The 26,451-nt window shown below is 56.3% G+C and overlaps 1 protein-coding gene across 2 annotated transcripts; it reads right to left on the bottom strand.

The window, feature by feature from the left end:
* On the bottom strand, positions 1-23,085 carry PAX4 (paired box 4). Of its 2 annotated transcripts, none has more exons than XM_053256139.1 (7): positions 22,309-23,085; positions 19,235-19,365; positions 18,715-18,954; positions 17,966-18,050; positions 14,629-14,775; positions 11,878-11,960; positions 1-316 (listed from the first exon to the last, which is right to left on the bottom strand). In XM_053256139.1, the coding sequence occupies exons 1-7, from the start codon at positions 22,319-22,321 to the stop codon at positions 95-97; spliced, it is 921 nt and encodes a 306-aa protein (XP_053112114.1). In that variant the 5' UTR covers positions 22,322-23,085; the 3' UTR covers positions 1-94. The 2 variants fall into 2 exon arrangements, with proteins under 2 accessions (XP_053112114.1, XP_053112115.1); XM_053256140.1 differs by having other exon boundaries at positions 18,715-18,930.
* Between the last annotated feature and the right edge of the window lie 3,366 nt (positions 23,086-26,451).

Genomic DNA, 26,451 nt, shown 5'->3' with positions numbered 1-26,451 from the left:
TGTGTGTTAGGAGACAGGAGAAGGAAGACTGCAGCACACCCCATGGGCGTCCACTCCAGCACCCCACAGAAGGGGAGCCTTTTGTGGGCGGAACTCAAGAACCGGAGAGCCATGGCTGGGTAGGGATGCGGCAGAGACAGCCTTCGGGCTTCCTGTGGCAGGGAGGAGGGTGTGTGCATTCCCCACCCCTTAAAAGTCTGAGGCAAGCCTGGACACCTGGGGATGTGTGGGTCAGCCCAGAACTGGGGCAGCAGTGGGGGTCCAGAGCCTTCTTGGCCTCCCGCCGGCACCGCGCTCTCCGATTCGAAAACCAGACCTAGTTGGAAAGAAGAAAAGGACAGTGATGGGGAGGAAAGGGCCACATCCTGCCAGGCACAGCGGCACGACACCCTCCGCCATCTTGAACCAGACAGCGGGGATTGCTTGACCCTTGGCTTTCAGCTGGTCTTGGTCTACTGCCCAGACCCCACCCCCATGACCCACCCCGCACCTGCGTTCCTCTCTCTCAAAACTTCAGCCCCTTTCCTCCCGCCTGCCCCAAACACCAGTGGATGGGAAGAACCTGCCTTGGCTGAGCCTCCGCCTCCGCCTGAAGCAGGAAGCCACCAGACTGTGAGAAGGCTTTGCTGAGGCAGCACCCGATGCAGCCAGAGAGGTGGGGGGGGGGCTGCACCCCAGGCCGGCGGCAGGGGTGCGACAAGGAGCATCACAAGCTCAACTGCCTCAGGGGTGGCAGCGGCGGCAGCAGCAAAGAGAGCCAAGCCCCGAGGAGCCCCCCTCCCCACCTGGGAAGCCAAGGCTGAGAGGAACATGCCTTTAGGCACTCTTTGTGGGGTGGGGGCCGAGAGGGAGGGGAGGCTGCGCTGAGCCCCCACCAGACAGCTCCCAGAACTGCAGCCTGCCACACAGAGGCGTATCAAGGGAAAATGGCGCCTAGGGCAAGCACTGAAATAGCACCCCCTGTCCAAACATCTGACACCCATCTTTCAGATAACTTCACCATAATATCAGCTCAAAAATACAAGTCAAGCTCGTTACTCTATTTAGCAGTGGACGTAGCCAGACCAAAAAGTGCTGGGAAACTACAAGTTTCAGTATGCTGGGGCTCATGAAATACCCAAATACTATGTGGAGATGTACCGTGTTTCCCCGAAAATAAGACAGTGTCTTATATTAATTTTAGCCCCAGAAAATGCACTAGGGCAATTAGCGGTACATCAGAAATTACTGCTAGGTCTTACTTTCGGGGTAGGTCTTACTTTCGGGGAAACAGGTACTTGGAAAACTAAACAGAAGTGCCTGTCTAATTCTCTACTATGCATTGTAGCATCACTATTACATCATAAGTTTTAAAAATAAATGGAGAATTTGACTTTTCCCAGATACTCTGAAAATAATTAAAGGATATGCAGAGTAAACTGTGTCACTGCTTAGAATATATTCTAGTATTTCAGAAAGACAGTTAAAATGAGAGAAAGAGAGCAAGAAACTCCCCATGGGCCTTAATACTAGGATTTAACACTGATTCAGAGACAAACTCACCATTAATAGCCATATTATTAAGACATCACATTTAACTCACTTATCACAAGAAGCAAAGTAAGAGCAAATGAATACAATCCTAGCTCATAAGCTTCAGCTCAGTATTCATAAGCCCTGATTCTCTGTACATAGCGCCAAACTGAATATGTGTACAGTGGCTTATATTATATTAAATTTTTTAAAAAATACCTGTAGCCCCTTCGGGGGGCTTCCTAAAGGCCATGGGGGGGGGTCTGCAAAGGTTTCCCCTCCCCCTTATGGCCTCTTAATTAACCTCTGCAGCCAGTCCCGGGCTGAGGGCCTTGCAGGGACCATTTGAGCATGTGCAGTGGCCATTTTAAAAAATATATATATATTTTTAAAAATGGCCACCAAAAACAAAATGGCCACCGCTCATGCTCAATTGGCCTCTGTGAGGCCTGGCATGGCCTAGGGCCTCACAGAGGCCATTTGAGCATGCACGGTGGCCATTTTGTTTTTGGCGGCCATTAAAATTTTTTTTTCATTTTAAAAAATGGCACCCCCCTTCAAGTGGCGCCTGGGGCACGTGCCCTGCCTGCCCTACCTTAGCTATGCCCCTGCTGCCACAGCCACTCTGTGCTAGGCCACGCCCAGGGCAGGGGCCCAGCAGGGGCAGGCAAGGAGGGTCCTCCGAGGCCGTGCATCCAGTCCAACCCTTGCTTGGTGCAGGAAATCCCGGCAGATGGCTGGCCAGCCTCTGCCGGAAGACCTTCCCTGAGAAAGAGCCCACGCCCAGCCCTGCATAGGCCACTGGCTGCACTCTTGCTATGCTTTTCTGATCAAAGACCTCTCCTCCTGTGCCTGGCATGGAAGCCCATTAGCTCCAGCCCTTCTCTGAGGAGCAGCAGAGAACGCCTTTGGTCGCCATGTCTGTGCCCCCCCCCACCTCAGGTTTCTCTTCTCCACACTAGACCTATACAACTCCTTCTACCTTTCCTCTCCCAGCGCTTGTTTTCGAGACCCCTGTTCTTGCCTTCTTGGGAGCCGGGGAGGAAGGAGGCCTAGACCTCTTGGCTTTTTGTAAATAGGCTCTTGCAAATGAATTGTATTATCATTGCATTGATATTCCTAAAACCTCGTCATTATTGTACGTAGATTGAGATTATAAAAGGCTTCAAAGTCCCTATGTATGAAGAAAACTTGCAGGGTCAAGAGTTCATGCCTGTTGTATTTTAATTTCACTTTGAGAATGTCAGTATAACAGTTTGGTTTGGGAGGGGAGCAAAATTTTGAAAAATGGAGGGAACTAAGTTAAACTGATTGGATTGCTTGAAAAGTTGTGAAAAAGGCCAATTCCATGCTAGAAATCCTTAGGAAGGGGACTGAAAATAAAACGGCTAATATTATAAAGCCCTTATACAAAACGATGGTGCAGCCACACCTGGAGTACTGCGTACAATTCTGGTCACCACAGTTTAAAAAGGACATTGTAGAACTGGAGAAGGTGCAGAAGAGGGCAACCCAGATGATCAGGGGCCTGGAGCGCCTTTCTTATGAGGCAAGGCTACAACACCTGGGGATTTTTAGTTTAGAAAAAAAGATGATTGAGGGGAGACTTAATAGTTTGCTAAGAAATAGACATAATGATTGCCAAGAAATTTAGGACTGACAAAAGGAAGTACTTTTTCATACAACACATAATCGACTTGTGGAATTCTCTGCCACAAGATATGGTGGCAGCCATCAGCCTGGATGGCTTTAAGAGGGGTTTAGAACAATTCATGGAGGACAGGTCTATCAGTGGCTACTAGTCTGAGGGCTACAGCCAACTCCCACCTCAGAGGCAGGATGCCTCTAAATACCAGTTACAGGGGAGTAGCAGTAGGGGAGAGGGCATGTCCCAACTCTTGTCTGTGGTCTCCCCAGAGGCATCTGGTGGGCCACTGTGTGAAACAAGATGCTGGACTAAATAGGCCTTGGGCCTGATCCAGCAGGTCTGTTCTCATGTTCTTATGGAATAATTTATTTTATTTATTTATTTATTTTTGCATTTATATACCGCCTTTCGTTAAAAAGATAACCCCAAGGCGGTTTACAAAAGTTAAAAACATACAATAAAGACAATAAAAACATCATGTTAAAAATATAAAAACATAATGTGGAACTGTTAAGTTCTTGTGACCTGGAAAATAAAGGTTCTCTCCTGGCAGCCTAAAAGTGCAATCACATTGATCTTTTTTGCAGCTGCATCATGTTGCTGGCTCATGTGCAGCTTGTGGTCAACTGAAATCTTGACATCCTTTTCACAAGTACTGCTGCCTGTTGTGCTCCCTGCCCTAAGTAGCCACTTCAAGGAGGGGGGACCCAAATGACACCCAGTCCCAGGCAGACCTGTACACTGGGCTGGAGGTGGAGGAACTCCAGACTGGGAGCCCCCAGAGCCTGAGCCCCTGAAAAACTGGGCCCTCCCACATAGTCTTAGTATTTCTTCTTCTTATTATTATTAGTAGTAGTAGTAGTAGTTGTTGTTGTTGTTTTAGTAGTTGTAGTAGTACTAGGGACTCCTCAGTAGCTGCTCCCCAGGACTGGCAACAGGTAGGCAGGAGGAAGAATGTGGCGTCCAGGCCAGAAGGCGGCGCCTTTAAGGCTTTCAAGCAGGGAGGTGGGAGAGGGGAGCGCAATCCCACAGCCCTTCCTGGAGGAGCGCTCGCCTCCCTCCCGACTTACTCCTGGAATCACTTGCGCAGGGATGCAACGAGGAAAGGTTTTGTTTTGGGATGGTGCTTCCTGCTGCTGGCGGATTAGCACAAGGCAGCCGAGAAATTATATCTGTTTTTAAAAGGTCATCATGTCACACACACTCCACGACTCCATTGGCCTAAATGGAGCAGGAGGAGGGGCAGATAAATGTGTTTCAGTGAGAATATGGACACTCCTGCCTGGAAAATACATTGCAGCGGACGGGAAATATGAATGGCCACCAGCTTACAAAGAAGCATTCAACAACCCTTGACTCCCATTTTGAAACCGTTGCACTCTTAACTGTTGCACATCTCGTAGTCTGGGAAACACCTAGGTGGAGTCGGGATGATGCGAGATAGAGCCGGAGTGTAGGCATCCTATGGCGTATCCGATGGGCACAATAGTGAGGACCCAGAGATCAGACGCAGTGTGTTCCCATGCTTTCAGGCAAGGTTGGAGCCGTGTGCCTATGTCGTGTCAGGGCATCAGGTTTGCTTAGTGTACATGCCGGTTCAAGCACAACTGGTGCTGTTTCTGCTATGTGAAAGAAGTAGATTCTTTGTAGGTGATTGGAGGATGAAAAGAGTTACGGGATCCTTGAGAAAAGGAGGAAGCTTTAGACGTAGACGGTTTGCTACACCTGAAGGGCCTGTGTGTCCTGGCCTAAGTGTGCTGGAAAGTCATGGAAAGAGCTGTGGTGCAGGGCTTGTGGCCCTTTGCCATCGTCTCATCCATCTTGGAACTGAAAAGAGCCTCTCTGTTGGAAGGCACGTCTCCACTCCAGGTCCTCGCCTCGGGGTCAAGCCCAATGACCAGAGCCATTCGTAGCATGGCAGAGTAATGGAAGAAGCCCTGTGATACATGCCGCACAAGCAGTCAGGTGTCTGGATGAGTGCAGCTGATGCTTAGCCAGCTGGAAAGCCTCATTCTGGATGCGGCTCACTGCTAGATTTCTCTGCTCTTGGGAGAGCATGTCAAGGAACGTTCCCAGTTTCCTCCAAAGAAAATGATTATGGCAACCCCTACAGGCCTGATAGTTCTCCACCTTCAACTGCAAAGTGGTCGTCGAGTAAATCCTCCTGCTAATGGAATCCAGCTTCTCCCCTTCTCTGTCAATGGGAGTAGAAAGAGCTTGGTGCTTGGAGCATGACTGGGCGGCCTCAAGCACAATGGAATTCGAAACTGGATGCTTTTGGAGAAAAGCACAGTCATCCAACTGGACCTTGTAAAGAGATTAAAGGCATTTGGATGTCGGTTGAACAGAGCAGGGTTTTAACCAGCACTCACGGGTTTGAGTGGAGGGCTTTGACCTCCAGAAGTGGTTTGAACATAGCTAAGGCCACAGGTGCACTTGCATGAGCCTCAATCAAGCCAAAAATTGGGTCCTCCTCTGGCTTGGTGGACTGTTTTACCTTAAGCCCCAGAGAAGTCGGCATGCAAAGGACCTTCTCCGAATGAGAGTGTATGTCATCCACCTGTGATTCTGGCTTAGGTTCTGAGATACCATCCAACGGGGATGCGTGGGAAGGGAACTCACGTCAGTGGATTCAGAGTCCACATCAGAGCTCAAAACATCCTCCTCCTGGGACGAGGTGACCCTGGTTCCGCAGGAGCCCATGGCACAGGGATTGGCTGTTCCGGTGGTTGTGGCTGGAGAGGAGTTCCTGTGGGCAGTTCCTGAGATGTAGAAGTGCCCTGGTCCCTTTTGGTCGGAGCCGAAGGGTGACTTGGAGGCGATTGGCGTGGAGATTGGGTCAGTTCTGAGCAATAGGTTCGGGACCCTAGCCAGGCTCTAGGAGGGGAATGGCTCCATTCTCTGTAGAGATGATCAGGCTGGTAGATTGGTGATCTCTCCTTTTGGGTATAAAACAGAGATGAGTCGCAGTAGCCGACCTGACAACCCTGACAGTAGCACGAGGCACAGCAAGGTGACCTTGACCTGGAGTATCTGGTCACTTTCTCGTCCCATTCACAATGGCAGTTCCTGTGATGATGGTAAGAGCAACCACCATTACAGGCCCAGTCTTTGCGATGATGCTATTCCCTTGGATGGTAATCACCTCCCTGGTGTCGAGTTCGAGGGCTATAGTGTGTGTGTGTGTGTGTGTGTGGGTGTGTGGGTGTGTGTGTGTGTGTAATCATAGGGCACAGAGTTCAGAACTCGATCCCGAGGCAAGTGCTAGCCCAGATTGTAAATCATCATCCTCCATACTGGTTGGGGAGGCTCCACCCTGGTCCGGGCTGAAGGGCATGTCAGCCCCAGGTGGGGTGTTGGGCTCGACAGGTAGGTCGGGTTCAGCAGAAAGGTGGGGCTCGAGCAGGGCCTGGCCAGGTTAGATGAGGTTGTCATCGGAAGCTGGGGGTCGAGGGCAATCAGGAGTTCTTGAGTGTGACGTCTCAGGGCTCTTCTTCTTAGGGACCTGGGGGAGTCCCTGGCTGGCTGGCTGGCTGGCAGATGCGGCTTGTGCAGCTTGATCAGAGTGGGAAGTCCGGAAGCTGGGGCAGCAGCCTTTTCCTTTTTCTTTGGTGGCTCTGTGCTTGGATCCGATGCTTGGGTAGACTTAGTGGAATTGGTCAGCTTCTGAGGCTGAACTCAGTGTCAAGGTGACCGTTGAAGTCAAAGGTTGAGGCGCTGGAGCTGAGGTCAAGGTTGTTGGGATGGGAGGCTCCAGCAGGGCCCAAGACCCCCCCCCCCGCAAAGGGGAGGATCAGTCTGTGGCAGTTCAGTCAAGGCCATGGCTGAAGATGCAGCTGAAGATGCAGAGGCCATTGCCAGTGCCGAAGGCAAATGCCTGGGCGCCACGGAACCCGAAGATGCCAGATTTGACTGGGCATAACGTGCCTTTTCCCAAAGTAGAGACCAGAGTCTCAGCGCCCAATTTTTCCTTGCCTCTTTTGTGAAATTAAGACAATGTAGGCATGATTCTCCTCAGCGGGGTTCACCGAAACAGAGTAGGCCGCGCGAATGCCTGTCAGCTGATGGTCGTTTGTCACAGTGAACAGTGAAGCATTAATTGGACGTGACCTGACAGGGACCTGACCAATAAGGGAAAAGGTTTAAAGATTTTATATATACCGATCCTCTCTTCTATCCCTCCCTTTTCTTCTTTTTTAGTTTTTTGTAGTCCCACATGCCCCAAGAGGAAAGGGGGTGGGTAGGGGAGGCATCAGGGTGGTTACCGGGGAAGCAAACAAAAGTGCAAATGGCAAAAGAAGGAAGGAGAAACAACAAAAGAAGAAATAGTCAGAATGAGATATGAGAGAAGAAGCAGAAGTGCTGAGGTTGTTCAGCGGAGATGGAAGGCCCTTGAAGAGCTCATGTTCCCTGGAGGAGGAGGAAGAACTGAGGGGAAACCGGAGGAGCAGCTCGACTGGGGTGAGGAGCTGCCGCTGGCACCAGGGGCGGAGCTAAAACAGAGCAAAAGGGTTCAAAGCACCTGCCCCCACAGCTCATGAGGGCACCCCCCCCCCGATCCACCTCTCCCTATTTTCTTGACTCTACTGGTTGGACCCAACTGTGTGCAACTCTGGCTGCCCCGGCTCAAAAACCAAAACGTGGCCAAGTTGGAAGAAGCGTAGGCAGGACTCCGGAGCAAGTCCGGGGAGGGGGCTGCCTGGCAGGCCGCTGGGAGATCTGCTCTCCCCATGACTGCTGCATGATCTCCCCACTACTGAGGGGAAGCTCCCTCCCCCTCCTCTGCTTCTGCTGCTCAGGCAGCTTCTAAATCCACCAGAGGCCTTGGAGGCCAAGGAGCCAGGGCAGCAGGACGCCTCCCTCCTCCTCCTTGCCTGGCCAGAAGCAGCTGCTGGCCTGGGCCACCTTGAGGAGTTGCAAAGCGAGGAGACCGCCGGGTTGGAGGCGGGGAAGCTGGGTCTTTGCAGCAAAGGCGGGTGGACACTTTGGCTCATTGCTGCTGCACTGTGAAAGAAAGCATGGAGCTTACTCCAAAACCACAATATGAGAAGCCCAGTTAGGTTGTAGACCCAAATAGAGGCAAGGTACCACTAAGTCCAGGAGGATGCCAGCATGGCTAACAGGTACCGTCAAGGAAGCCATAAAAGAGAAGAAGACTTCCTTCCGAAACTGGAAGGCCTGCCCAAACGAAAAGAAAGGAACACAAACTCTGGCAAAAGAAATGCAAGGTGACAATAAAGGAGGCAAAAAGAGAGTTTGAGGAACATTTAGCCAAAAGTATCAATGGGAATAACAAAAACATTTTAAAATACATCAGTTGCAGGAAACCTTCCAGGGAGGCGGTTGGACCATTAGACAATGAGGGAGCGAAAGGGATTATTAAGGAGGATATGGAGGTTGCAGAGAAGCTAAATGAGTTTTTTGTGTCCGTCTTCACGGCAGAGGATACTGAGCATATACCTGTTCCTGAAACAGGCTTTTTAGGGATGGAGGCTAAAGAACTGAGTCAGAGAGAAGAAACGATGTTCTAAACTGTCTGGAAAAACTGAAAACTAACAAATCACCAGGGCCAGATGGCATCCATCCAAGAGTCCTTAAAGAACTCAAATGTGAAATTGCTGACCTCCTTGCTAAAATGTACAACTTATCCCTGAAATCGGGCTCTGTACCAGAGGACTGGAGAGTAGCAAATGTAACACCGATATTCAAAAAGGGATCCAGGGTTGATCCAGGAAATTACAGGCCAGTTAGCTAAATGTCTGTACCAGGCAAATTGATGGAAAGCATCCTCAAGGATAAAATTGTAAAGCACATAGAACAACAGGCCCTGCTGGGAGGGAACAGCATGGCTTCTGCAAAGGTAAATCTTGCCTCACAAAGCTTTTAGAGTTCTTTGAGAGTGTCAACAAGTGTGTGGATCAAGGTGATCCGTTTGACATAGTATACCTGGACTTCTAAAAAGCTTTTGACAGAGTTCCTCATCAAAGACTCCTGAGAAAACTTAGGAGTTGTGCAATAAGGGGAAAAGTACATGTGTGGATTTCTTACTGGTTGAAGGACAGGAAACAGAGGATAGGGATAAATGGAGAGTTTTCACAATGGAGGGAAGTAAGAATTGGGGTCCCCCAGGGATCTGTACTGGGACTGGTGCTTTCTAATTTATTCGTAAATGCTCTAGAAGTAGGGGTAAGCAGCGAGGTGGCCACATTTGCAGATGATACCAAACTCTTTAGGGTAGTGAAATCCAAAACGGATTGTGAGGAGCGCCAAAAGGATCTCTCCAAACTGGGGAAGTGGGTGAAAAGTAGCAAATTCGGTTCAATGTTGGCAAGTGTAAAGTGATGCACATTGGGACGAAGAACCCCAACTTCAAGTATATGCTGGTGGGATCTGAGCTGTCGGTGACTGAGCAGGAAAGGGATCTTGGGGTTGTGGTGGACAGCTTGTTGAAAGTGTCGTCTCAATGTGCAGCAGCTGTAAAAAAAGGCCAATTCCATGCTAGGGATCATGAGGAAGGGGGTCGAAAATAAAACGGCTAATACTATCATGCCCTTATACAAAACTACGGTGCAGCCACACTTGGAGTACTGCGTACAATTCTGGTCACCACATCTAAAAAAGGACATTGTAGAACTGGAAAAGGTGCAGAAGAGGGCAACCCAGATGATCAGGGGCCTGGAGCACCTTCCTTATGAGGCAAGGCTACAACACCTGGGGCTTTTTAGTTTAGAAAAAAGTTGACTGCGGGGAGACACGATAGAGGTCTATAAAATCATGCCTGGTGTGGAGAAAGTGGAGAGAGAGAAATTCTTCTCCCTCTCCCATAATGCTAGAACCAGGGGTCACTCCATAAAATTGATTTCCGGGAAATCTAGGACCAACAAACGGAAGTACTTTTTCACACAGCACGTCATCAACTTGTGGAATTCTCTGCCACAAGATGTGGTGACAGCCAACAACCTGGATGGCTTTAAGAGGGACTTGGATAACTTCATGGAGGAGAGGTCTATCGATGGCTACTAGTCGGAGGGCTGTAGGCCACCTCCAGCCTCAGGGGTGGGGTGCCTCTGGGTACCAGTCGTGGGGGAGTAACAGCAGGAGGGAAGGCCTGCTCCTTTCAGCTCTTGCCTGAGGGCTTCTCAGAGGCACCTGGTGGGCCACTGTGAGAAATGGAATGCTGGACTAGATGGGCCTCCTTGAGGGGCCTGATCCAGCAGGGCTGTTCTGAGGTTCTTATGTTCAATCACGCAGGGATTTTGGGCTGCTCCCGAATCTGAATGGGACTGAGCAGTCGCCACTCCTGCCCCCCCCCCCCCCGGCTGCCTTCTGGGAGAGCTGTGCCTTGATGGCCTCATGTCCACCACGAATGCCCTCTAAGTAGCGCAGTGGCTACCAGGGTGGCATGGAGGGCTTGGGGTGGGTGGCCAGGGCAGGAGAGGATGCCAACCCGTGGTTGACCTTCTCCTCCTCTAGATGGCGCTGGTCTCTCACCTTTCCCAGGTGGGCTCCCTCTGTGTGTCTTTGGCTGCTTGGGAAAGGGTGGCTAGCCAATGGCAAGGAAGCCTCTGGCTGGCTGTGACACCCTTTCTTGCCACCTGGGCAGCAGCAGCAGCAGCAGCCTGCTGCACTTCCCCTCCAACAGCCAGAGGAGGCAGCTGCACCCACAGCAGCGGATGGTGGCCATGGACCCCGGGAGGGAGGCAGGCAGGCAGGCCATGTAAGAGAGCTTGGGCTGGAGAGGGAGGCTTGCCCAGCTCCCTCCCCCACACTGGCCGGCCTGCTGGCATCATGCTCCATCTAAAGCGCACCCCCCCCCCCCCGATCAGACGGCACCCTGACCAGCAGTCCAGGAACACCCTGCCTGTGGGTCCTCTGCTCCTCCCCCTCCTCTCCCTTCACTGCCCTCGGACCCTCGTCCTGGAGGGCTCTGCCGCAGCCGCTGCACTTGACTCCGGGGTGTGTTCTGTTGGAATGAGGGGGCGGCCTTTTCGCCTGGCTGCTCTTGTGCAGCTGGAAGGGAGATCTGGCCGGGGCAGCCGGGAGGCCTCGGAGGCAGCAGCTTTCCCGGGCCAGTGCGGAGCCAGGAGGGGTTGCTGCCGGGGACCAAACGGAGAGCAGGGCCTGGCTCTCCGCTGCACAGAAGGCCTGAGGACCGACTCTGCAGGCCAAGCCAGCAGCCGGGCCAGCAAACCCCCCTGAGCAGCACAGGCGGCATGTCCTGGCCTGTGTGGGCACACGTAGTGCCAGGGCTGCCTTGGGCCGCTCTCCCCTGCCCGCTTCAGGCAGAGCAGGGGTGCTCTACCCCCTACCCCTGCCATCCAGGTGGGCCGCCGCCATCCCACCCCTTGCGGACTCCGGGGGAGGGGGCCTCTGGGAGGAGGGTGAGTGCTGCTGGCCACCCACCGTGGGACTGGAGGCCACACGGGTTGTGAGCGCTGGGAGCAACGGCGGCTGCTGGGCCCCTTCGGAGCTCACCCCACAGGCTCCAGACTGCCTGGAAATCCTGGGGGCTTTCCTTCCACCACAGGCCAAGGGGCCTCCTGGAGCCTTGGAGGGAATCTCACTCCTGCTCTCTGCTGTTGCTGCTGCTGTGGGGGACGGACTGCAGACTCTGGAGGAGGAGGAGGAGGAGGAGGAGGAGGAGGAGGAGGCTGCCTCTGGGGCTGGGGAGGGACCGGGCAGCCGGGGCTGGCGGCTGAAGCCACCACTTCACTCACCTTGATGGTGGCCTCTGGGAGTCGGGTTGCAGAGGCCAGCTTCTCCCGGGCGGCTGCCTCTGGGTACTGCCCCCTGCCGAATTCTAGGAGGGAATCTGAGAGTTAAACTCGCCAGGTGTCCCAAAGCCCCCAACTCAGATCCACAGAGAAACACGCGGCGGGCTGACCCTGGCCTGGCATCTGGCGCTTGGCCAGACACTCCCTTTGCCCGTCAGCAGGCGGAAAACCCTCTTCATAAGCCCCGGAGTCAATGGCCACCACTGCATCCTGGGGCAGTGAGTTCCGCAAGATCTCTGTTGAAGCCAACTCATATCTAACCCTTACGGAACTCTCTGCCACAGATAATTAAGAAATGATACTGCCAGTGAGTTGCACTGGGTAATCTCAAGCATGACTGTTTTGCGAAAGAAGCATCAGCCGTCTTGCGCAGCCCCTTATTCGAGGAAACGGTTCTGTCTCCTCTCTTCATGGTCTCTTTCCCCCTGAACGAAAAATGGTCCCTCTCTTGCCATTGGCCTGGCAGGAAAAGTGCTCCCTGCCCCCGCCTGCCACACCCCTGTGGTTGCCCTCTTCAGGGCCGTTTCTGCGCTCTGAGACGCAGCCGCCAGGACGGCCGTAGAGCTCCCTAGGTGGTTTCTCCTCCCTTCCCATGAGGGCTGCAAACTTCAGCCAGTGAGTCAGGCTGGGCTGGAATGACTAAGGAGCTGCCTCCAGCTCTCCTGGGGACAGCATGTGTCTGCAGGGGCGAACTCTGGGCTCCGGAGGCTTGCTTCCGAGGACTTCCTTCCAATGACGGAGGAGAAGAGCCTTCAGGCTTTAACTGATCCGGCAATTAATCGTCTGAGTTCTAGCCCGTTCATCAATTGCCTGAGCTGGCCTCCTCAGCTGAGTGGCTGACTCCCTTTCTAGGTCAGAGGGAGTGACTTGCCCAAGGCCAGGCTGCCAGCAGGGGAGGAGGCCCCGGCACTTGCCCCAACACCACCACCCCCCCACGGCCCCTTGGGAGGCCCACGCAAGCAGCTCTCCTCCGCCTGTGTGCGGAAGGTGCCACCACAATGGGATGGAGGGGGCCGAGGGCCGCTAGACACACACTGTCTACCACTCAGAGCAGGGGGTGGGGTGGGGGCCTTGGTGCTCCAGCTATGTGGAACTACAGCTCCCAGCATTCCCAACCAACTTATTGGGGCTGGGGTTGGTGGGAGTTGTAGTTCAACAACAGCTGGAGAGCCAAGGCGCGCCCCCCCTCCCCAGACTGAGCGCTCCCCGCCCCCCCAAGCCATTCAATGGGCTGACTGGGTTGGCTTTATTATTCCCTTTCCCTAAAGCCCCTTGGAGCCCTTGGAGCTGGATGAAGGGTGGAGGAGTATAAATGCCTGAGGCTTATTCCAGGCAAGGTGGAGGGCTCAGCGATCAGGAGAAGAGCTGACCTGGGCGGGGTGGGGGGGGGCTTCGCCCTGTTCCTGATAGGGCTGCCCTCCTCTGCAGAAGCAGGTGTGCCTTTCTCCTGGATGGCCAGCTGACTGTGGTGGCCCAGAGCACCTTTGCACGGCTTCTGCTCCTGTGGCGGCAGCCACCCTTCCCCGAGAAGGCAGCTCGGGCTACCCTCCCTCACACCTTGGGTCAGACTACTGCAGTGCAGTCAGTGTGGGGCTGACCTTGGAGAGTATTTGGAAACTTCCATTTGGGCAGAAGAGGCAGCAGCCAGGCTGCTCCATGGGCCTCCTCCGCAGAGTGGTCAGATGCCTCATATGTCTTAGAAGAACTGCACTGGCTGCCAACCGGCTTCTGGAGCCCATTCAAGCTGCTGATAATAATTCCCTTTAAAGCCCTAAATGTGTTGGGACTCAGATCTCTTAAGGGCCACCGACTCTGAAGTGTTTCTACCCACCCGACAAGATCTGCTGTGTGTGTGTGGGGGGGGGACTCTGCTCTGCACACCACCCCTCTGGGCATGATGGTTGTGCAGGTGAGACAGGGCCTTCTCGGCAATTGCCCAAGGCCACGGAGTAGCCTCCCTGGGAACAGCTGTTCCTTCCCTCCCCTCCTTGCTCTCTGGAGGCAATGAGGACGACAGACCGCTTTATTCAGGTATGCCTTTGCAGGACAGGACTTCTGTGTGGTCCTCTGGAGTTTTGTGCAATTTTAAACAAGATTTTTATTATCTGTTTGCATGTTTAATCAATTTTATATTGGCTCGTTTTATTGTGTTAATGTCTCAATATGCTGCAAACTGCTTTGAGGCTCTTTTTAACAAAAGGGAGCATAGAAAAATAAAGAGAAGCAAAGGGAGGGGGCAGGTAAATAACGGGTTGCTGGAAGGAAGGGAGTCCTCCTCCTCCTCGGAGGTCCCTTGCCTTTTGGCGGCACAGCCGGCTCCTGCTTGGGCGGCCCCCAGACCAGAAAGGCCAAGTCTCCCTTCTTCTGCCTACCGAAGGGTCCTTCGGGGGCTTTGTCAGGGGAGGGTTTAGGGGAGAGGAAAGGGGCCCTCTCTGGATCCCGCCTGCAGGAGAGGTTTCTGAGAGAGGAGGAGAAGCAGCCACTCTCCCGCCGGCTTTCTGGCACCGCCCCCCTGCCCGGGCCAAACATCCGCCAAGCCACCTGCCTCCTGGCAGCGGAAGAGCCAGGCGGCCACTCCAGGACCCCCCCCCCCCGGAAGGCCTCCCTCCGCGTCTCCGGGCTCCCTCTGGGACCTCCAGGCAGGCTCCAGCGGGGCGGGTGGCCGTCCCAGCCCTTCCCCACCCAGGCAGGCACCTTGCTCCAAGGCCTCCAGCTGCGGCTGGGAAAAGATGGTCCTGCTCCTGCTGCGATGCCGGCTGCATGCTCTGGGCACCTCCTGCTGCGCCCTCTGAGGAGGGGGCCACTCTGGGGCTCCTGCTGAGCCCTCTGGCCAAGCAAGACCTGCAGGACAGCGAAACGGATGCTTGCTGTGAAGCACAGTCCCTGGAGGGAGGAACACCCCCCCCCCACACACACACACATACACTCTCATGGGATGAAATCTTGGATCCCCCTTTTTTATTATTATACCCTCCTCCTCCTCCTCCTCCTCCTCCTCCTCCTCCTCCTCATTTATTTCAAAACTATTTAAAACCAATTAAAATACTTAAAGACAATTGAAGAACCTTGGGAGGCCAGGCCAAACCAGTAAGTTTTTAGGGCTCTCTTAAAGGCCAACAGCGAGCCTAAACTGCGGCTCTCTGCTGGGAGTTGTGCCTTCCATAGGCCAGGAGCAGCTACAGAGAAGGCCCAGTTCCGAGTTGCCACCAGACATACCGGTGGCAACTGGAGACAGACCTCTCCAGATGACCTCAACGTGCGATGGGGATCATACAGAAGAAGGGGCTCTCCAAGATAGCCTGGACCCAAGCCGTTCAGGGCTGAATGCATTTGTGGAAACACAGGAGGGCCCCTGCATCTTCCTGGCAATGTGTTATTTTATTATGTGTTAGCCACTTGTGCTATTTATGGGGCAGGGGGTGGAAATACTCCAGGAAGGTAGGCGGCTGGTGTGCCTTTACAGGAGACTCTAACCAAGGGGGGACGAGGCGGCGCTCAGGGCTTTTGCAAACAAAATGCAGCCACACAAAGCACGTGGGACACCAAGATCAGTGAGCCACCTTGGGATGCAGGCACCACTTCCCACCACACACAGGTGCCTGCACAACCAGGCCTTGTGGGGTGAGAATGAGCGACCTCCTGCAACACTGGCTGAGGACTTGGACCTTCTCGGAAGTGCCCCATTAATCGTGGAAGAAGACATCAGCCAAATGGGGCCAGAGTCAGTCCTGACCAAGCCCACGCAGGACTGAAATGTGGGCGGGCGGGGGAGGCTCTGAGAGGCCGCCTGCTCGGCTGTTGTGCAGCTCCCCTTGATGCATCTGGGAAGCCGGTGCCGGTCACCAGTGGGGGAGCCCGAGGCTCAACTCCCAGCTCAGCCATGGCCGGCTCCTGGAGGACCTTGCCTCAAAAACCCTCCCTTGGCCTCTGTTCCTGGAAAAGGGGGACGGGGCTCTTGGGAGGGGATGAGGCCGAAAGCTCTTCTTTTCATACACAAGGCTCCATGGTGTCAATCCTTTGCTCCTGACCTTAAGGTGGCTGGGGTCACAAGTTCACAGCTCCTGCAAATCTCTTCTGTCCTGCAGGCATGCCGAATGGCCATTGCCTTGCTGTGCAGGCGTCAAAGGTCCAGGGCTCCTCCTCCGCAGTTTCATTTTTTAGGGTGATGCTTGATTTTGGAGGGAAGGGGTGGCTTGATTTCATTGGTTATGTTTTGAAAACTGGAGGGAACTTAAGTTATGTGATTGGTTTGTTTAAAAAACTGTTGAGGGAAGAAGAGTATATAAGGACGACTCTGGCTTCAGCAAAATTTGGTTGTTGAAAAGGAAGTTCAGAGTCAGAATCCGAGGAAGGCAGGTTCAGGAGAGGAGAGTAGTTTTGGGCCAGTCTGGAGTGTCCAGAGTCAGAGGCATGCTGTGAAAGTTCAGTGCCAGAAGGAGCGTGGCGCTGAGGAATCCAAGCAAAAAGGAGAGGGTCATTGCTGGGGCTAGGAAAGAGCGGAGGAATCCCTGGCCGAGAGGGCAAGCGCTCTGGACGGCTGAAACACTCGCCAGCAAAAAGAGCCCGTCTGGGAAGGAGAAGAGGAGCGGAGGCTGCTCCAGGGAGAAGCCAGGTCGCTGCAGGTCATGATGACAGAGGAGACTGAGCTGGAGCAGGAGACCAGCATCCGAGAGGTCAGTGGGATGTCTTTCCCCAGCCATCATATTTCTGCCCTCATACTCTTCTGGCTACTGGTGGTGTTTTGTTTTGTTTTGTTTTAATGTTATGCCAAGAACCCAAGCTCCTGTTTTAAATTGACTTAATTTTTTCCAAAGTAAAAATTCTTGTATTTAGAGATTAGAAACTTCTGCCCGATTTTCTCCACCCTTTCTACTCTACTGGGTTTTTGTTTTACTGCAAAGATTAAAGGGCTGTTACAGTAGACCCAGCCCAAGAAAAGAAATGTCTACTTGGTGACAGTGGTTAAGAGTACATAGGAACAGGGGGAGCTGCCATATACGGAGCCAGACCCTTGGTCCATCTAGCTCAGTATTGTCTACCCAGTCTGGCAGCGGCTTCTCCCAGGTTGCAGGCAGGGGTCTCTCTCAGCCCTCTCTTGGAGATGCTGCCAGGGAGGAACTGGGAACCTAGATGCCCTTCCCAGAGTGGCTCCATCCCCTGAGGGGAATCTCTCCCAGTACTCACACTCCTAGTCTCCCATTCAAATGCCACCAGGGCAGACCCTGCTTAGCTAAGGGGACAAGGCATGCTTGCGACCACAAGACCAGCTCTCCTCTCCATAGAAAGAAATCATAGAGTAGAAATCTATGCCTGTTTAGTCTGGTCTGTGAGAAGTCTTAGCAGCCCGGTGGATAAGCAGATCCCTCCACAGCTGGAAACACTGCTCAGGTGAGTCAGTGCAATGGGCTGGTTGTGGCTGGCAATGCTAACTTCTGAGACTCCAGCTGAGCAGCAGACCCACGCCCCCCTGGCCAATGTTCAGCAGCTGCATTGGGAGCCTTTTGAGCACATCAGATCTACTGATTGTCTTCTGGAGGATATGAGAACAAAAAAAGTGGTCCTCCATCGGGCAAGAAAAGTAGGTGGCAGCAGGGAACAAAGTTCCTTGGAGGGACACTGGAGGATTACAAATGCAATCCAGATCATTCACACTCACAGCACCAGCTCACAATGCTTAGCCATGCAGTGCAAGGGAAGAGTGAGGAATACCCCTGTCGTGTCTGGTTATTAGAGAGGAGCAGGTGGAGAGAACTGCCAGAAACACTTCCCAGCACAGAGAGGGCTACTTGCCAAGAAACACAAGAAGACAGTGCTATCTATTTGGCACAGGCAGAGACGACTCATGCCCCAGCTTAGCAAAGAGCTCCACTCAGCAAGAGGCATTGGCCCAGCTTGAGACTTTGACAGAAGCCCACTGCTTGGAAGCCCTCTGGCTCTGCACAGGCCATTGCTGGACTCCACACCCACCAAGCCGGAGCCACACAGATCCCAGGCAAATGTGGCCCTGGAGGCTTTGGGTAGCGTTGCTCACCGGACTGCAGAGGTTCAGTCAGGGAGTCCGGGAGTTGCATGCTGCCCGTCTGCAGGCTCCTCAGGATGCGGTTGATGGAAGACACCTGGAGAGACAAAGGCTGTGGCTGAAAGTCCACAGTGGCAACGACAAGGTGGCTCCTGCACTGAGCAAGGCAGGTGGACCAGAAGACCTCCAAGGCCCACTCCGGCTCTACGATCCTGTGCTATAATTCATGGAAGCCATGATGAGCGATGAGCACCCGCAAGCCAACCTGGCTGGGGAGATACCGCCCCCCACCCCACCCCCAGCTGCAGCTAAGAAACCAGCCACTTGCAACTCCACTTCCCGGCACGCCTGGCCTTGTCCTGGCTGGCTGCTGGCGCGGGCTCACTGGGGACCCTCCTCTCCGCAGCCCAGCCAGCGGCTGCTGCTGCTGCTGCTGCTGGAGTCCTGTCTTAAGAGCACCCCAGTTGGGAGGGGCTGCCTTCAGCGAGGAAGGCTGGGCAGGAATGGACGTTCTCGGGTCCCTTCCAGCTCTGGGCTCTAGACATCCTCCCCAGGCTGAGTGGCGGCCTGTGGAAGTGTGTGGTGGGAAGGCGGCGCCGGGGTTGGGGGATTTGTGACACACAATTCACAAGGCTGGCAAATAGAGATTGACATACTAGGCGGTATAAAAATATGATAGATAGATAGAGAAGAGAAGGCGGCTGGGAGCGGGTGTGCTGCGGAGGCCTTGGACATCCAGAGGCCCTCGGCTGTCAACTCACACTGGGCATCCTGTGGGCAGCACAGACCCCCTCTGCCTGCAGCCGCCCTCTGATCTCCCAGGCAAAGAGGGAAGGCTGCTCCTGCTTCAGCTGGGCAATCCGGGCCACCACCTGCGGTGTGGACAAACGTGGCCGGCTCCCTCCCGTGGTCTTGGGCTGGACCGTCCCAGTCCGATAGTAGCGGGAGAGAATCTTGCTGACACACCCATTGGACACCTGCCACATAGAAAGACAGAGGGCCTGGTGGGGGGTGGAGGAGGTTGGGAGGGAGGGGGGTGTAGACAGAGGTGGTTCGGGATCTGCAGGGATTGGCTGCCCAGCCCCAGCCTCTCCGGGACCCTCCCTTCTCAGCCCAGGCTTCTCCCTGGCTTTGGCTGCAAGCTCACCCGACTCCTGCTGGCCTCCACCTCCTCCCCTCCCTCTCAATATCTGCCACCACCCCCCTTCTCCCCACAGGGAGATGCAGGGGAGCCTGGCCTGCCCCCAGCCAACCTCCCCCCCCCCGCCATTGGGCTTTTACCTTCAAAAGGTGTGAGATGTCTGATGCCCGCAGACCACCCAAGGCCAGCTCGACAATCTTCTCCCTCTTGAAGTTGGGAAGGGGGCAGCCATTCACAAAGAGGCCCCCCAACTGGTTCACCCCACTTGCCCCTGCAAAGAGCCCAAGAGCACGATGGCTGGCACACAGGGCACTCGGCCCCAGCATGTCACAAGCCACAGGGAGTCGAGGACGGACTGGGGTCCTGTAGCCCTAGTGACTTAGGGGGCAGCAGACGGGTTAGGCCGGCACACGCCGTGGGGGCCGCTTTGCTGGGGGAGTGCTTGTTCTGGATCACATCCATAGGCTGCGGGGGCTGCTCCTGGATTCCAAGGGGCAGCACCGCTGGGAGTGCCTTTCCTCAGTCAGCTTGGGGGATCACGCAGCTGGGCAGAAACCTGGCCGCTAGGGTGGCTTCCAGGCTGGCGGGGGCAGAAGGCGCCACAGCTCAGTGCTAGGACACAGGCTTTGCTTGCAGAGGACCGCAGCCCCAGGCCCTGGCAGCATCCCCAGGGGGGCCTGGGAAAGAATCGTGTCTGGGCACTTGGAGGGCTGCTGCCAGCCAGTGCAGAAAATGCTGGGTGAGGGGGCCCATGGGCCGACTGTGGGAAGAAGCTTCCTGTGTTTTTTGAAGGTGGTCCAGAAAGTCCAGCTAGTGCCAAGTGCTGTTGAAAGGTTTGAGCTGGCATGCTTATAGATCTCCCTCCCTCCAGTATTTGGAGTGGCCTCCAGTTTGTTTCCAGCTGCCCCATTCAGCATGCTGGTATTGCCCTTGAAAGTCCCAGCTGGTCTGGGTCCTCCTGACCCTGCCAGGGGACGTCTGAGCCTTCCCAGGGGTAGAGACTGGCCAGCTCAGATTGGGATGTCCAGCACAGGCCACATTGGCCTCCACAAGAGGTGGGGACTTCTCCTCCCTTGTGGCCCCAGTGACTTGGCCTGCCCTCCCTCAGGGGTTCCTAGGCCCCTCCCTGCTGACTCTTCCAAAGCAGGGCAAGGTCGTTCTTATCCAAGGAGCTTGTGGATCCTTTATCTTTTTCTGTCACCTTGGAGGGGTCCATAAAAGGCAGTCTAGTCCTAACAACCCCATCTGCCCACCCCACCCCCCACAACTGGGCACATCCTTCCTACCGACCATGCAGATTGGGAGGAGCTCCAAAAGGATCTCTCCAAACTGGGGGAGTGGGTGACAAAATGGCAACTGTAGTTCAATCTAAGCATGTGTAGAGTAATGCATATGGGGGGTGGGTGGGAAACGACCCAACTTCAGTGATGGGGTCTGAGTTGTCAGTGAAGATCATGGTGGACAGCTTGTTGAAAGGGTCAACTCAGTGTGCGGCAGCTGTGAAAAAGGCTAATTTCATGCTAGGGATAATTAGGAAGGGGGCTGAAATTTAAAATGCTAGTATCATCATGCAAATCTATGGTGTGGCCACATTTGGAGTACTGTGTGCTGTTCTGGTCATCGTATCTGAAGAAGGCCATTATAGAACTGGAAAGGGTGCAGAAGAGGGCAACCAAGATTATCAGCGGCCTGGAGCACCTTCCGTATGAGGCAAGGCCATAACATCTGAGGCTTTTTAGTATGGAAAAGAGGAAGCTACAGGGAGACATGATCAAGGTGTATAAAATTATGCATCGAGCAGAGAAATTTTTCCCCCTCTCTCACAACACTAGAACCAGGAGTCATCCCATGAAACCGAAGGCCAGGAAATGTATGACCAACAGAAGGAAATACTTTCCCACGCAGAACATAATTAATCTATGGAATTCTCTGCCACGGGATGTGGTGATGGCCACTAGCTTGGATAACTTTAAAAGAGACTTAGATAATGTAGTGATCAGCCACCCCTCCTTCTAAAGCGTTAACAGGGAGTGAACCCTTGTCTTGACTGACATGCTGGTGAACTCCAGGGCAGCCAATCAGTACACCAGGTGGGTGGGACCTAGAGAGGGATTGCAGGGAATACTGGGAACAAGAAGGGTGGTCTTTGTTGGAGAGACGCACACGCAGAAAAGCTTAGTGAGGGACACTTATTCTTAACTGTATCTAGAAAGCCTCAGATGGAAGCAGTCCACAGAATCTGAATAAAACTGCTTTTTAAAAGTTCTTTTCTTTCTACAAGCCTCTACAAGTGGGTTTTTAACTCAGGAAAAATGGGAGGCGAAGGGGGAGTTATCTGGTGCAGGCACAACAGCTATCAGTTTTCTCACTACAGGTAGGCTTGCATGTGGAAGGTTTTCGTACTTATTCAATAGCCAAACAAAGAGAGTTTTCCTTGGGATTCCACCCCAAGCCCAGGGAGGTTCAAGCTCTGTCAATAAGAGGGGTGGTGGTGGCAGCCTTGTGAACCTACCAATAATACAGGATAGTTTTAGGAGAAGCCTAGCCAAGCAGCTCAGCAGGGATGATTCTGCATTTCTTCCCCTCACCTGAGCTTGCTTTGAGACAAAGGCTTTGATCCCCTACAGATAAAGTCATGGAGGACAAGGGCTACTAGTCTGAGGGCTATAGGCCACCTCCAGCTTAGGAGGTGAATCTCAGTTGCAGGGGAGCAACTGCAGGAGAGAGGGCATGCCCTCAGCTCTTGCCTGCAGGCTTCTCGGAGACATCTGGTGAGAAACTGCAGTGGAGGCAGCAGTGAGGGAGGAGAAGCATTTAGGAACCAAGAAGACATCTCGGAAATAGCCAGCCTGGAACCAGTCTTTGGACTTTAGTCCAAAGTCCTTTAGGTGATGAGGACAGCATCACTTCTTGCCAAGATTTGGTTTCATTCACAGCTGAATAGACACAAAAGGCTTCCTGGGACCGATTATGAGGATGGGGCGAGCCAGATGTTTGATCCAGTATAGAGCTGGCTTCTGTGCAAGGGGAAGAAGGGGGCCACCAGCTCCAGAAGCCCCCCCCACCAGGAAGGATGCGCGAATTCCCGGGCCCCTGTTTCTCTGTGGAATAGCACCGAGCCCAGCGAACTGCATCAAGGGGAGGGGAGGGGAGGGGAGAGGAGAGGGCTCCCTCCCTCCCTCCCACCCACCCTGGCCGAAGGCGTGTGGCTTACCTTGCTGCTGCATTGCCCGCGGAATTCACCAAGGCAGCTCCTCCGTGGCCTCAGGGGTCTGCAAGAGGAAAGGAGGGGCCGTCCAGAGAGCGCCTCTGCGCGCCTTTGCAGCTGTGCTGCCCTTTGCCCAGCTTGCTGCCGCCTCTGGGGGGGAGCTCAGCAAGCCGGGGGCTGGAGACCACTCCGGCCCTTCGGGGGACAAGGGGGGGGAGCCCCGTGGCCAGCAGCCACTCCGCCGTCGTTCTCGGAGGGAGGGCAGGTAGGTGCGGAGGGCGCGAGAGGCCTTTCCAAGGGGAGCGACCCCACAGCGCTGGGCTCCCCTGAGGCCGCCCTCTCGCGCTGCAGGCTGGGCTCCGAGGGCCAGACCCGGGCAGGGCACCGAGAGTCCTTTCCCGCCGCCAGCCTCTTCTCCTCTCCTGACGGGCGGGCGTCGTGTAACCACCCAGCTTGGGGCCTCCCGTCCTGGCTCGCCCTGCCAGCCGTCGGGGAGAGACTAGCCTGGAGGAAGCGCCGGCCCTGCCCTCATGGGAAGGGCAGCAGCAGGAGCTTAGAGCCTACCGGGCGGGGGAGGCGGCGCCGAGGGAAGCTGCTTGCAGACTCGCCACTTGCTGCCCACCCTCCGAGGACCTTTTCCTGCTTGCGGCGGGGCGGGGGGCTGCTTGCGGCCTTCGAAGGGGCAGCTCAGCCTTTCCTCTTGGGAGGGGCCCCTCTTGCCTCGGGTTGGTGGGCCTCGTGCAGCCCAAGCGCAGGTGGCCTGCCTGGGGAGGGGCAGCAGGCAGCCCCTCCCGCGCTGCGCCTGCCCCCACCGGCGCGCCCGCGGCTTCGGGAAGTCGCCGGGCGCAGCTGGGCCGAGGCGCCGGCATTTCAGCACTAGCGCGGCTGGACAGCGACCCCAGGCCGGGTGGCCGGCCGGCCGGCAGGCGCGCCTCTCTCGCCGCGTCCCTTCGCGCGCCCTTGGCTTCCCCTCCTCTGCGCTCTGGCTCCCGCGGGCGCAGCTGCTGACCGACGGGCGCCCGCCGCGGGGCAGAGGCCACCGCGGGAGGCTCTCCTGCGCCGGCTTCCCTTCCCCAAGGGCTCCGGCAGCCCCCGAAGAAGGCGAGCAGCAGCGAGCCTCTTACCTTATACTGGCACTCGGCCTGGAAGGCGCACCGCTTCCTTTCGACGCCACCCGCACGTGCCCCTCAGAAGCACGCGGCCGGCCGGACCGCACCGCAAAGCCTCCTGCCAGGTGGCCGGGGTCCCGCACGCCACCCCCCAGCCGGGTCAAGCCGAGCTCCGTTTATGGTCGGTGTCTTTCCACGGCTGCATTAAGCAAACAGAGGCAGCGCTGGCTTGAGGGGAGGAGGGGGCACCCTGCCTCCCCGACGCCTCCCAAGCTGGCCCAGATGGCCCCCTGCTCAGCAGGCGGAGCGCAGCACTGCCAAGCCGTCCAGGAAAATATTTGACGAGCAAACAGTAGGCCCAGGCGGCTCTTCTCCGGCCGGGCACCCAGCGATTGACCCTTATTAGCCCCCCTCCCCGCCCCTCCCGCCCGGGCTCTCAGTGGAGCAGGCTGCTTGGGAGGCGACCATCTGGTCCCAATTACACATTAACCACGGCGCCCTCCTGCTTTGCCATCCCCGACGGGGGGAGGAAAGGCGCCAGCCGGCGGCTCCTTGCTGGCCCTGGACCCGCAGGTGGGAGGGGGCGGTGACTTGAAATGAGCCCCTCGCTGGACGGCTGTCGAGCTCTGGGCCTTCTTTGCTTCCCTCTGCAAGGGGGAGCCGGGGGGGCCACTCCACTGAGCAGAGTGGCGTGCGCAACGAGGCCTCAGGGTGGGAGAGGCCACCCCTTTGCCGACTGGCTGTCCCACGTGGGCCGAAGGCGTCCAGAACTCGGGCCTTGGGACGGCGGCACCCTCTGCCTACCAGAGGGCCCAGCTGGGCTGGGGCCCGCTCAGAAATTGCGGGGCGGGGAGCGAAGCAGCGGCCTGCCTTCGACTCAAACAGCCTGAGGAAAGCCGAGGCGTGGCGGGCTCTCCAGGGCGCGCAACAGCAACCAAAGCAGCCGCTCCCTCGAAGTCCTTGGCTTCGCTAGAGATAGAAGCCGGCCCGATGGGTCCCTCACCGGGATGGGGGCCGCCTGCGGAAAGCGCCAGGGGCACCAGGCCCTCCGCCATGGGGAGACAAGCTGGATGGTAGTCAGTTCTCGACGGGTACCCTTTCTCCGCCGAGCGGCGGTCTAGAAAGCGGCACCCACAGAGGCCAGGTCTGGTCTGCAGGTGGGACTCCAGCCTGGCGCGCTCCCGACTGGCAAAAACCGAGAAGAAGCGGTCGAGGCGGCAGGAGGGAAGGGAGGGCTCGCGCGCCTTGAGTCCGCCGGTGGCCAGCGGGCAGGAGCCGGGGAGAGAGCGCGGTGGGGCTGGGTGCGATGTAGCCATCGCGAAGGCACTCTCCTTCCCAGTCCCCGCCAGTTCTAACCCCCGTTGTAGCCACGTTGCCACCCATTTCGCTAGCCTCCTTCCAGCGCCTTGCCAATCTCTGCCAGTCTGTCTGCCCGCCCTCCGCCGCGGCCCCTTTACCGTCGTGGGCCAGAAAGGCAGCGTCTCCAAGCTGGAAAGGAGGAGAAGGGAAACCGGGATCGGCAGCCTTTCACGGGAGAATCCATGGATGGAAGTCACTGCTGGGAACAGAGGAAGCTGCCGGCTACTGAGTCAGGCCCTAGGGCCATCTAACTCAGGACTGCCTGCACTGGCTGGCAGCACCCCTCCAATATTTCAGGCAGCCCTACCTGGAGGAGATGCTGCCAGGGGGTGAACCGGAGACCTTCTGCTCGCCAAGCAGCGGCTCTTCTCCCACTTCCCACCAGTCTCTTCAGTGCCCCGCTTTGGGCCGCCGAGCCCTTGCCAAGAGGGCGTCCAGGGCTGTCAGGAGCTCCCCGGGAGCCCGAGCGCCCTCTGCCCGCTCCCAAAGCTCCTCGGTCGAAGTCTTGGAGGAGCAGAAGGAGGGGGTTCCCAACCAGTGGCGCACCGGAGGCTGCGGCTGGACTACTAGCACGGCAGTCAGCCCGGTTCTCCCGCAGAGCGCAACGCCGCACCCCGGCTCCCGCTCCGCTCAGACTCCCCCGCTGCCTGCCGGTCGCTAGAACATCCTGGTTGAGGCGGGAGATCCCTGCGCTCCGAGGCCGGCCCTTTAGGGCGCCCGCCTGGGTGGGTGTGTTGGCGGGGGCGCTTCCTAGACGCCTAGAAGTCCGTGTGTGACCGGCAAGTGCGAGAAGTTCAACCCGGCCCAGCCCCACTCGGTGGCCGCAGGCGAGCTGCTCACCTGCCCACAATACGGGCCTCCCTGGTTGACCGGGCCGGGCTGTGGGGCCGGCCAGAAGCGGGGTCTACGCACTCTTGAAACCGGCCCTGCGCACCCGCCGCGCGAACTGTGCCGCCGGGAGGGCTCCTGGAAGCACCCTGGGAATCTGCCTGCCCCGCCGGCCGGGACGGACACCCCCTCGGCGACCCAGGCAGGATCTGCAGGGCGGGCGGGCTCCGCAGCATGGCTCGCCTCGGCTCCAGCATCCCCGCCGCGCACAGCCGCTTTCTCCCGCCACCTCGTCTGGACAGAGGGCTGCTCTTCCTCGCCACGCTGTGCTTGCCCTGGCCGTTATGCAGCGCGCATGGTCGGACTCTCCGCCACGGCGTGGGGGTGGGAGGTGGCGGCGCGTCAGGCCGGGAACGAGAAGGCAAAGAAGGCCCGCCTGATGCACCCCACGCCGGGGCGAAGAGTCCGACGGTGCTCGCGCCCCTCTAGCCCGCCACGCCCTGTTTCTGGCCTGGCCGAGAGAAACAGCGAGCCTCCCCGACGGCAAGAAAGCGCCTTCTTGCCTTGCGAGTCAGCTGGCCTCGAGCGTCCCCCTGGTGGCCCTCTTTCCCAGGCGAGCATCTGGCACGGAATAGGCCACCACACCCGGCCAGACGGGAAGGGGCAGCCCAGGACTCCTCGGCACTCCTCTCCTTCTCACCAGGGGGAGAGGTCGATGCCGCACAACCCGCTTCTTCGGCACACCAGAAGCGTCAGGGACGCCGGCCGGCGTCGGCCTGACCGGAAAGAGCCGCGCGATCTCAAGCGAAGGCCCGCGCGGGTGCGGGGAATACCTCGAAATTCTGCATTTGTA

Source organism: Hemicordylus capensis, chromosome 5 (genome assembly GCF_027244095.1).
Source record: "Hemicordylus capensis ecotype Gifberg chromosome 5, rHemCap1.1.pri, whole genome shotgun sequence".
NCBI classification, from domain to species: domain Eukaryota; kingdom Metazoa; phylum Chordata; class Lepidosauria; order Squamata; family Cordylidae; genus Hemicordylus; species Hemicordylus capensis.
Note: the sequence above shows the minus strand (reverse complement) of the source record. Positions and strands in the feature narration are given on the sequence as shown.